This window comes from Neoarius graeffei, chromosome 9 (genome assembly GCF_027579695.1).
Source record: "Neoarius graeffei isolate fNeoGra1 chromosome 9, fNeoGra1.pri, whole genome shotgun sequence".
In the NCBI taxonomy this organism is placed as follows: Eukaryota; Metazoa; Chordata; class Actinopteri; order Siluriformes; family Ariidae; genus Neoarius; species Neoarius graeffei.
The window spans coordinates 57200604-57213196 of record NC_083577.1 but is presented as its reverse complement, the minus strand read 5'-3'; the positions used below and the strand labels follow the sequence as shown (position 1 = coordinate 57213196).

Below are 12593 nucleotides of genomic sequence, written 5' to 3'. Positions count from 1 at the left end.
ATGTGGCACAAAACAGAAATAACCAGTGCTTAGTCAGCAAAGGAGGAATGTGTGAGCGTGCAAACTTCTGAGTAACTTTGATGTGCATAACAAGCTCACAGCTGCATCATAAACCCTACCTTAAAGCCATTTTTCGCCCTACCACAGAATCCCATAAAACATGTTCACTAATCGTATAACGTATCAATGCTCCATGTTCTGCTGACAAAAGCACCATTTGGTTACAAAACATGGCTTCATTTCAGTCAATATACCCACTCACCCCACTTCTGGACACTTTCTGGTACATTGTAGTACTATGTTTAAAACTCACCTTTCATGACTAAAATCCAGCAGGGAAATATGGAAAGCATCAACTGCCTTCATGGATGGATATACTTACGATAGTAAATTAGTGTTTATTAGCTTTAAACAGCTGAGTTTTATTTCTAATATGTAACCGGGGGGGGCTAACAGCTCCAGCAAACTATGCCCTTATTAATGCCTTAAGGCAGCGTTTCTCAACCTTTTTTCAGTCACGGCACCCTTCAGAAGCATGCAAATTCTCAAGGCACCCCCATATAAAATATACGGTCACACTGACCATACGCTGACCCCGGCAGTGACGTTGTGACATGGGAAAGGGGGCCGTGAGACAAATTTTGATGATGCACGAGGCGGCGATGATTTGCATTAGTGTAACTATTGGTTTTTGGAATTTTAATTCATTTTATTTATTTCAATGTTAGAATATATAATTTTTTGACGGCACCCTGGTTGAGAAAGGCTGCCTTAAGGGATCACAAGAGAGATGGAGGTTTTAAACTACAGAACTGTAAGGTCTCATCAAATTAACAAATGAAAATAGAAAATCTTTTAATTAGGAGTTATGTTACATTTCAGACAATTTTTTTATCTAAAGTAAGGTAGATGAGAGGTCAAATGTAAAACTGAGAATTGAAATGTTTATAGCATTGCTTGAGGAGAAAGCAGTGACTGATTCATCAGATGTTAATCAACCATCCTCATGTACTGACGCATTGAAAGTCACTTTATTTATGCCATTTAATGAAAGCTGAAAGTGTAGCTGAGGAAAAGCTGAATGAGCCGTTATTACTACTGAACAAAAGCTAAGCAACTAATTTCCGCAAAATGAACTTTTAACTTGAAGCAAAACCAGAAATACAGCATTTTAGGCATATTTAGAAAAGTATTTTTATTAGTTAGAATAATATAAATAAACAATACTATTAAAAAAAACATTTAATGATATGAAAAATCCTTAATTTTAAAGTTTGAAATTTAAAATCATATGTTGAACAGCAATAGATGCTGCTTTGAATGAGAATTTGTGCACAGAATTGTCAAATACAAGATACATAAATACAAAGTTTCTTTAATGAGAAACCACTCAGAATAAGGTTTAAAAGGAGCCCTGTGCTTCCCCCATTTGCAAAAACAAGCGCATCTACAACTGACCTAAAGTCAATGCCTGTCATCCAAAACCTGTGTAAAGAATGGAGCTTAGGCAGACATACACACTGTACAAGAGTTTTAGAATAAAGACAGAACATTTTACAAATGTCCGTCTTTTTCATCATAAAAAATAAATAAATACATTTAGTGCATTTTCTCATTTCCTCCAAGAGGAGTGAAATGAAAAATAACTCTTTAAATTAGCATGTACCAAACTCAGTTTGGTTCACTCTATTCATGTCAATCTTTTCAGCTCTCACAATGACTAAAAGACAGTCCAGCTATCTTTGATTTTGTTTTGCTTTGTTCAAAGTAATTTTGCATAACTAACAACAACAAAAAAAATTCCATTAACAAAGTCTGCATGATGCAGACCCCCAACAGCCTTTTTGTTAATCTTTTAACATCGTATGAAATTTGTACTTGGAAAAATCAGTGCCAAATCTGATGCAAGGACTTCAGCTTGCTAACCACAGCATAAATACTTAGGTTAAGGTTTTAAACCAGTGGTTCTAAATTGCAGATCTGAGAGGCCTGACTGTACTAAATATGTGTTTTACCTGCTTAATACACCTGTTTCAGTTCTTTAAAGGTTGATGATTAGGACACAAAAACTGTATATGGAGTCACAGAACTGGGACTAAAAAGCATTATTTCAGGGTGTGACCACCTAGTGCTGCTGTTGCACGGCCAAAATCTGACCAGCCACTTACAGCAATTCCTTTGGCTTGTAACTTCACCAGGTAATTATCAGGTAACATAGATCTAGAAGTGTATTCCTAGATTCAACAGATTTTCACTCTAAGATTGGTACAAAAGTATGGAGAGCAAGTGAAGTCCACAATGAAGTAGCAATACTTTAACATACTACGGCAGTTAATGTTAACGTGCCAGAACGTTTATAAAAAAAATTAACAGTTAGAAAATCTGATGTGCCCTTAATGCTGTACAATATAAATCAATATTGAAAAAAAAAAGTCAGAAGTCAGTGATCTAAAATATAAGTGCTCAGTGGTTCTTGGTCATGTTGAAATTGTTCATAAGGTTGTAAAAAAATGTGCATAAACCAGTTCAGTAGCAAAAATAAACAAAAGTCAGGTGCTAATTTTAAAAGCACCAAAGTAAGTCCCCTCTGGTTCTGGATCCAACAGCCATGAATTGGACACATTGACAAAAAGGCCATCGCTTTGACCCAACCGGACACTTCTTCCTTGCTGTACACAGTACATGTTGTTGCTTCGCTCACTCCAATTGAACGTCCCGCCGCTCTTCGAAAGCTGCACAGGCTTGAGTTTAGACTGGGTGTGGCTCTCATGGAAAATATACTGAAACAGTTGGAGGTTACTAACATCCTGTTTCTTTGTGTCGTGATTAAAGGAATACCGGAAACAGGTCTTGGCATACACGTAATACAATCCTTGTTCCTCCATCACAAATCGTCCGTCATGGTATTTCACTTTTGTCAGCGTGCCATAAAACTGGTTCCAATGGACAGTGGTCAAGACCGTCATGTCGGCTGCAAATTCAATTTAAGACAGGTTAAAATTTAACATCAATGCAATAAATGTTCAGCTCTAACTGAATAGTAGCATTTGCTTACTGCTTGTGAAGTCCATGGGGGTCTTGACAGAAAGGTGAGCTATGGGCGTTTGATCTTTTTTTCTGGATCTGTCCCTTCTCCTGATGTCTTTGAACGCATCTGCAATTATGGGTTCAGAATGAACTTCCTAAAGAAGAACAGGGAAAAAAAAAAAGGGCATGGAACCTTTGGAAGAACTTGGGAAGAAAATGAAAGCAATTCCTGCATATTGGAGCCTGTGTATTGACTAACATCTTTCATAAAAATGTGTTTGAATAGTAGAACTGTAGTTAAGACACAGAACTGATAGAACAATGACTCAAACAGTAGATCAATTAATTTCCTAATTAATAAAATGTATTAATTTATTAACCATTGTTAAAAATCCAGGAGAAAGATTCTTTAGATGAAATATACAGAATCACTGAACACATCCCCACTTGTACATATGCAAAAGTTCATACTGATTGATGGCCAAGACATTATATGAATACATTTAAATATGAGGCAGCACGGTGGTGTAGCGGTTAGCACTGTCGCTTCACAGCAAGAAGATTCTGGGTTCGAGCCCAGTGGCCAGCAAGGGCCTTTCTGCATGGAGTTTGCATGTTCTCCCCATGTCTGCGCGAGTTTGCTCCGGTTTCCCCCACAGTCCAAAAACATGCAGGTTAGGCTAAATGGTGGCTCCAAGTTGACCGTGAGTGTGAATGGTTGTTTGTCTCTATGTGTCAGCCCTGTGATGACCTGGCAACTTGTCCAGGGTGTACCCGCCTCTCGCCCATAGTCAGCTGGGATAGGCTCCAGCTTGCCTGTGACCCTGCACAGGATAAGCGGTTATGGATAATGGATGGATTTAATTATGAATTAAAACAAAACTGCAGTCATGTTTGCACCACAGTTCATGGGAAACATGCATGAAACCTAACTGGGATTATTTGAGTAAAGCTAACATCTCTACTGTTGCAGTACAAATGTAGATTCTATAGTTCTCTACACACAGCAAGTACCGGTTAAGTAAGTAGTGATAGTCAAAGACTGGTTTTTCATACAGCAATGCCAAAAAAACCCTGCATGAGACAAGCATGGGTATCAAGTTTCAGAATGATAAATCAATTAAACATGTTTAGTTTAAAAGCCCATAACCCTGATGGATAAGTGGTACAGATGATGGATGGATAAGAATTTAGTGTAATTAAATGGCACAATGGAAAGTCTAACTGCATTAGACGAAGCAAAACTAACATTTAGTATTTACAAAAGTCATAGACTAAATGGCAATTTATCTAAAGCAGCAAGTGTTGTGTGAAGGGAAGAGAAGAAGAGACACCATCAAGGATAGTGTAGTCCACTTTGGCCTCGTCTAGTCCAGAAGGAATGATCTAAAGTGGGCCACCTTGTGCAATAAATGTTGCAAGCTATATACACGCTATATATACACACACCCTAGGAATACCGACCTATTTGCCAGAAAGAGTCCAAAACGGCAAGGAACTGACCGAGAAGTGATTTTTGTTGAACTGCTAATTAAGGCTTAATTAGTCCAGAATTTCATTAATAATTAAGCAAATCTGGGTAGAAGTCATATACACCCTAGGTACCTCTACCTTCATGCCAGAAAGAATCAAAATTGGTGAAGAATTGAGGGAGAAGCGATTTGTGTGAAAACTGCTCGTTAGGGCCACATCCTCATTATTAACTGCAGTTACGCAAATTTGGGTAGAAACCATATGCACCCCAGGCAGACCAACCTTCCTGCCAAAAAGAATAAAAATTGGTGAAGAATTGAGAGAGAGAAGCAATTTTGGAGTTTGCATGTTCTCCCCGTGTCCGCGTGGGTTTCCTCCGGGTGCTCCGGTTTCCCCCACAGTCCAAAGACATGCAGGTTAGGTTAACTGGTGACTCTAAATTGACCGTAGGTGTGAATGTGAGTGTGAAGGGTTGTCTGTGTCCATGTGTCAGCCCTGTGATGACCTGGCGACTTGTCCAGGGTGTACCCCGCCTTTCGCCCGTAGTCAGTTGGGATAGGCTCCAGCTTGCCTGCGACCCTGTAGAACAGGATAAAGCGGCTACAGATAATGAGATGAGAAGCGATTTTCGTGAAATGTAGACGATGACGGATGGACAAGACATGATGGCATAAGCTCATCCCCTATCAGCCGAATGAACTAATATGTGGCTCCATTTGTCTTGGGACTGATTTAGAATCATTTCCTGTAACATTGCATATTACTATGAGGCTGGCTCTGGCCTTTGTTCTGGTGTCTCTTGGAGAAAAATGTCAAATGACACCAAAACATACATGAAAACATGCAGAGTGTGCAATCATTGTTTGCCATGAAAGACAGCAAATAGTGCACCTTTGCCTTTACAAATACGGAAACAACGGAGATTTTCCATATGGATGAGTTTATTAAACAACAGAACACGGCAAGGAGGGATGACAAAAACCTTATTTTCCATGTACAAGAGTCCTAAAGTTTAGACTGCAATCTAAACCATTGTGAAAGTTTGTTTTAATTCCTAACCACCATCTACATCATCTGTTGTCTCTCTGTGATCGCTGTAAAAAGAAAAAAAAGAAAAAAAAAAAAGATATTTCAACATCTTTCCCTGTACTGAAGACAGAAAACCTGTTTACTCAAAATGCATTTATAACGCAAGTCCAAGAACAGCAGTCAGGACACTTGAAAACGTTTGTTGTGTTGTAAATTAAGCTCTACATTTGTCCTTTTCTGAGGACAGAATTTGGAGCTCTGCATTACCAATCAATGAGCTTATAAATAAGCTAAAGAAAACAAACTAACTGGACGTACTTTTATACTGACAAACGGAATTTCACTATACCTTCACATATTTCCTGTTGAAATTCATCAACTGTCACAGGCTTCTATTTTATCATTAAATTTTGACTAAAAAGGTTTTCTAGGATTTTTTTTCCTCAGGAGAGGGAAATGTGTTATATAACCCATGTGATACAGATGAACTAGAGATGGCACATTCCTGTAATTTTACACACTTATGTGGAAGGGTGTTTAACTTAGGAATGCTAGTTTTTTGTTTTGCTTGGCAAACTGCCCAAGTTCATATTTGCATGCACTCTCTGAAAACAAGGAAGTTCAACAGAGAATTGTTGTATAATATATATAAAAAAAAAAAGGGGGGGGGGGGTTACAGAATTGCGCATCCATCTCAATAAAAAAGGAAAAATTCTTCTTTCTAGGTTTCAATTCAGGAACTACACTTACAAGACTGAGTTGGCAATTCAATTATGATTTAAAAAGTTGAATTTGCTGTCTTTATTAGACAGGTATGACAAAAGTTGTTATCATTAATTAACTAACTGCAGTTTATTTGCTCACTCACAAGACAGAGATAAAGCGCAAGATGATTTCATTGGTCTCGTGTGCACATTACATTCGTTTTTCATTATGAATATCTATAAAGAGCTTTTTATGTCACAAAAAGCTCAGATTCTTCATTTGCTCTTTTTTTTTTTTAAAGTCATTTAATTTCATTTTTGGGCTGATATTAATAAGTGATGTGTATCAGCTCTTACTGGGTACATTTAAGAGGGCCAAATAGTGGGAAAGCCATGGCCAAATGGTTAGAGAAACAGCTTTGGGACCAAAAGGTTGCCGGTTTGATTCCCTGAACCAGCAGGATTGGCTCAAGTGCCCTTGAGCAAGGCACCCAAGTCCTAAATGCTCTGGCAAGTGTGGTGGTGTACCTTATGTCTGATTAGCCAAAGAAAAACCGATGTGATTATCGGTTCGGGCAAGAGCCGAGCCATAACAATGTCTGAGATGTACTACTGATATAAATTACTACTACTTCTTACATCTTTTCCCCACCTCTGTGTGGGGTTGATTTGGTTAGGTTGACCCAAGAGGGTTAAGGGTCTTGCCCAAGGGCCCAACAGTGGCAGCTTGGCAGTGCTGGGGCTCGAACTGCCAAAACCCCAATCAGTAACCCAGAGGCTTAACCTGTTGAGGTTTATAGATACAGATAATGATTAATTAAAAAAAAAAACCAGCAGGATTTTCCCCAAGGGCTGCACTGAGTCCATCCCTCCGTTATCTATACTCCTTATCCGTCAGGGTCATGGAGGAAGCTGGGGCCAATCCCAGCTGACTTTGGGTGAGAGGCGGGGTCCACTCTGGGCAGGTCGCCAATCTATCACAGGGACGAACAACCATCCACACTCCCATGCATACCTACGGGCCATTTAGAGTAAATATGCAGTTAATCTCACCCGTGCATCTTTGCACTCTGGGAGGAAACCCAGGCAAGCACAGGGACAGCATGTAAACTCCACACAGAAAGGCCCCAGTCAACCATCAAGTTTGAACCCAGAACCTTCTTGCTGTGAGGCAACAGTGCCAAACACTGCACCACTGTGCCGCCCACATTGAGTCAATTTTTAATGATGTAAGGAGTTGTGAAAAAAAGAACAAAGTTCCAGAGTACACACAACCCGAAAGCAGCCTATAGACCTTCCAGAATGACCCTGTTCATACTGAAATGTACTTCAATGGGCAATTTTCATATATGGATTCAGACCAAACAAGTAGAAACAATTTAAAAATGTCAATACTTCAAATCAATAGTTTTTATACTCTCGAAAAAAAGAGCCCAAAAAAATACAATAAAAAAAAGGCATTTCCTTGTTTTCACACTTTCATTTCAAAATGAAAACAAATAAATGCAACACTTTCAAGTTTTAGTTCTTAGAGATGCCCTGAGTGTTTCCAGTGAAACCTATTGGAAGTGCATGGTACTGCACTAAAACTGACCTGCCAGGAAATTATCCAGATTCTAGTAAATACAGCATTTAAAGATGTTGACGGTTGCAAAGCTTCGAAATGATGCAGGATTACATTCCATGATTACAGTCAGTTTTGCTGTTTATAAACAGATAGGCCAGTGAATGAAATTTGGAAAAGCTGCATCACCAAACATCAGCCAATCACGATTACCACCCTCAAAGACCCTATTCCTCTCCAGAAGAGTACAAGATGCCAAATGTTTCTGAAATATAATACCAATGTTTTTCACAATGTTTTTCCAAATAGTATAGCTATCATTCCGCAGTAAACACAACTACAAACATGATTAAAAGCTTTGATTAGCCGTTTTCTGCGCAGTGTTCTGGATGCTGTTCAGCTACGAGCCTAAGAGTTTGGGTGGACCACAAACACAGTGTAGGCCAGTATATACAACTTTGGACCGCACTTGAGAAATAAAAAACAGAACAAGAGACATCATGGGTTTAAGCACTGGCTTTTGAACTTTCCCTGAGAAGAAATGTCTGAGGCTATACAAACGCTCAAGCTGACAGTTCATCGTGAAAAGAGCATGACCAAGAACTCATTGCTCAAATGCTTAAACATAATGAGATAATACACTACTATTCCCAGGCAGTGTGGGTGGTTTGAGTCAGTCCTACAAAAGGGCCAAAACCTATCAAATTAAATCGACAGTGTTATAAATACGAGCTGCAAAATAAAAACCTCTAACGTTTTTACGTTTCCCATGTAACTTCATGCTGCACCTGCCCCGTCACGCGAGTGAATGGTGTTAGTGATTATGAGGGTATTAAAGCCCCATGCAAAGCATTATACTTCTGTCCCATCAGTTGCAGAGAAGGAATGAGAAGCAATAGCGAGGAGAGAAGCATTGACATGCATTTCACATTTTCTGTCTACAAACCAACCCCAGGTTATATAAGCATGCCCCTTGTTATAAATCTTTATGGCAAGGCTGATGACATGAATGTTAATATGTCATAGTGGTTATCCTGACAGACAACAGGCTTGACCTTTACACAGGCAGCTCTAACCACCACAGTTAAGGAAATGTTTTACAGCAGCTGCGGTATGTAGCTCAATGTTTATCTTCTGCTTCAAACAAATTATGAGAAAGCAGTGGCTCTGAGCATGCACAAGAGCAACAAGAATATCTTGGATATCATCAACAAAAGCGGAGCATTAGTTCTACCAAGCTGACCGTTTTTAGTTTACATGGAATTTAAGAGCATGAGCATTCCATGGAAAATACTCATTTAGCAACTAAATAAACTTGAGCTGAACTTAAAGCTGGATAGCACCAAATAAAAATAAGAACCCTTTTTGTGTAATAAGCAACTCTTCTGTGATGTAATCGGTAAAACATCAGTAAAATCTCAACACACAGACACTCACCTCTACAGGCCGAGCTGAAGAAAGGTCGACCTGAAAAATAACAAACATGATTCAGTAATGCATCTGTAGTCAATCCCATGCTTGTAAAATGGCTTATAAAATGACTCAGTATGGGAAAGTTGCATGCTTTGTAATTTGTGTGAACTTATAAAAAAAGGCACATTTTGTTACAGGGTTAACCTGAGACAGATGTTTCCGAGAAGAGATTATATTTGAATGCATGCACTGATGGATCTCGATCTTGCTAACAAACAACCAAAAACAAACTAATTTATTTGATAGTAACAGAGGCTTTATTTCAGTGTACTCTGAGAAGGCAACTCAAATTATTAACTCACCCAGGCACATAATTACTGCGATTAAAAACATGCGAGCCAAAGCATGCTCAGTACACAGGTGAGAGCGAGTTCATGATTCAGTCCATGACACATGCAGGTGAAACTGCAATTTGACTACGAAAAGAGTTGTGTGTGGATTAATATTTGTTAGGATATCATGAATTACATTCAGCATCCATCCATTATCTGTAGCCACTTATCCTGTACAGGGTTGCAGGCGAGCTGGAGCCTATCCCAGCTGACTACGGGCGAGAGGCAGGGTACACCCAGGACAAGTCGCCAGGTCATTGCAGGGCTGACACACAGACAAACAACCATTCACACTCACATTCAACCTACGGTCAATTTAGAGCCACCAATTAGCCTAACCTGCATGTCTTTGGGGGAAACCCGAGCACCCGGAGGAAACCCATGTAGACACGGGGAGAACATGCAAACTCCATACAGAAAGGCCCTCGCCGGCCACTGGGCTCAAACCCAGGACCTTCTTGCTGTGAGGTGACGGTGCTAACCACTACACCACCGTACTGCCCCCATTCAGTATCCTCGTGTCATTTATCAAAATAATACGATTTAAAAAGCAAAAAAAAAAGAAGCAGCAGCTTTTAAAAAATACTCTCCATAGGGGGAAAAAAAAAAGAAAATCAGCAATTTTCTTCATCTGACTTTCTCCCTGCATCCATTTTCCAAAGCCAATCTGAACTTTGTGCCAAGTACAACTGAAATTCATCTTGTGTCTGCTACTTGGGCTCTCCCCCAAAACATTAAAAAAAAAAAAAGCATCTCGTACACTTATACACTACTATTCATGCCAAAGCCTTGCAACACAAGATTCACAGTAAGGACTCAAACAAAGGAAAGTGGCCATGATTAAAATTTATAACATGTTGTGATGGGGCCCCTCTCTTTCTCGCTTTGTATTTCTTGATCTAGTTAAACTAATCCTCAGTTCAATGTGAAAGCCCTAAATAAACAAATGAGAGCTGGGAAGATCTTACACGTTTAAAAAAAAAACCCACAACACTGTAATGAAAAGCTTCGTGCACACAAAAGACTTTCTGTTCAGATTTATGCACGAGTTGAGTTGAAGGACTATTTAGACATCTTCAGCCATGAAATTCATTCATTCATTCTGGGTGGCACGGTCGCCTCACAGCAAGAAGGTTCTGGGTTCGAGTCCGGTGCGGGCCTTGCTGTGTAGAGTTTGCATGTTCTCCCCATGTCTGTGTGGGCTTCCTCTACCGTCCAAAGACATGCGGTTGGGTTACTATGGGACGGCTTTGGGCTGAGGTGCCCTCGAACGAGGCACCTACACTACCGTTCAAAAGTTTGGGGTCACTTTGAAATTCCCTTATTTTTGAAAGAAAAGCACTGTTCTTGTCAATGAAGATCACTTTAAACTAATCAGAAATCCACTCTATACATTGCTAATGTGGTAAATGACTATTCTAGCTGCAAAGGTCTGGTTTTTGGTGCAATATCTGCATAGGTGTATAGAGGCCCATTTCCAGCAACTCTCACTCCAGTGTTCTAATGGTACAATGTGTTTGCTCATTGCCTCAGAAGGCTAATGGATGATTAGAAAACCCTTGTACAATCATGTTAGCACAGCTGAAAACAGTTGAGCTCTTTAGAGAAGCTATAAAACTGACCTTCCTTTGAGCAGATTGAGTTTCTGGAGCATCACATTTGTGGGGTCGATTAAATGCTCAAAAAAAAAAAAAAAGTCTTGACTATATTTTCTATTCATTTTACAACTTATGGTGGTAAATAAAAGTGTGACTTTTCATGGAAAACACAAAATTGTCCGGGTGACCCCAAACTTTTGAACGGTAGTGTGTGTGTGTGTGTGTTCACTGCTTCAGATGGGTTAAACGCAGAGAGGAATTTCACAAGCGTGTGCTGAATAAAGTCGTGCTTTCTTTCTCTCTCACTGGCCAAACCAAAAAATGACCCAAACCGGCTTGTTTTCAGAAAAGGTGATTTCCCAATCTTTCCTGTCCTTCACCAGCATCCTTGAGCCCTGTGAAAGCACAGCAGTCTCCAAGCATGAGAACTCAGACAGCACAGACACCAGTTGGCTTTTTAAAGCCGCACAAAACCCTCTGAGCAGCTCAGAGAGCTGTGAGCGAACACACACACACACACACACACTCACACACACACTCTCACTGCCATTATCGAGTCGGAAAATCAAGCTCGTACTATTGTGCGCGTGCCAAAACACAAACCAGTGAGGCGACATGCTTAGGGTTGTGAAAGTTTCTTTCCGAAGAACCTAAACAGCGCTTAACGTGTTGTCTAAAGATGATCTTTAAAAAAAAAAAAAGGGGTGGGGGGGTCTAAACAGGAGATAATCCCCAACCGCCATTTCCAATTCTGCACAGATTCACTTGCTGCGATTTACACGCAGATAAAAACAAACAAACAAACAAACAAACAAAAAGTGCGCGAGCTAGAAACGAAGCAGGAGCGCACGCGCAGGAAAAGTTACAACACAAACCGAGCGCGTGCTCTAAACGTTTCCTGCTTTAACTTCAAGGTCAACAGATCTCACGTGCACCGCTCACCGACAGGCTCGTGCCGTAACCGTGCCAACGGGTCTACAGAAAGTGTGCTTTTCGCACGCGCCTCACCTCTCGGAGATAACCGGTCAAGTGCAGCAAAATGGTGACACTGGACGCGACCTGCAGCAGTCCCATGACGGCCAGCGTGCCGAAAATCAGCGGCCTGTGGGCGCTCTGGGTGGGCGGCTGAAAGCGCGAGCCCCCGTGCTCCATGTCCATATGGTTCCGCAGGTAACCACGATAATCATTAGCTGCCATGAGCGCGCGCTTCTAATCGCCTCGTCTGTGCAGGAAGTCGCTAATGCGCGCGGATTGATATATAAACGGTGGGTGGGCGCAAAGCAGCATCATGGCTCAGCCAATCACATCACAGCGGGCTCGGGAACTGTGTCGCGCGCCCAGCAGCACAATCGGTTCCCAGCTCTGTGACTTCTATCGGGGTTGTTTTACAGTC

At 40.6% G+C, this 12593-nt stretch overlaps 1 protein-coding gene across 1 annotated transcript; it reads right to left on the bottom strand.

Annotated features, from left to right (window-relative positions):
* Positions 1–1229: 1229 nt before the first annotated feature.
* Positions 1230–12434, bottom strand: tnfsf11 (TNF superfamily member 11). Its single transcript, XM_060929903.1, has 4 exons — positions 12209–12434; positions 9235–9264; positions 3056–3182; positions 1230–2971 (listed from the first exon to the last, which is right to left on the bottom strand). Exons 1-4 carry the CDS (start codon positions 12395–12397, stop codon positions 2550–2552), a joined length of 768 nt encoding a protein of 255 aa, XP_060785886.1. The 5' UTR covers positions 12398–12434; the 3' UTR covers positions 1230–2549.
* Between the last annotated feature and the right edge of the window lie 159 nt (positions 12435–12593).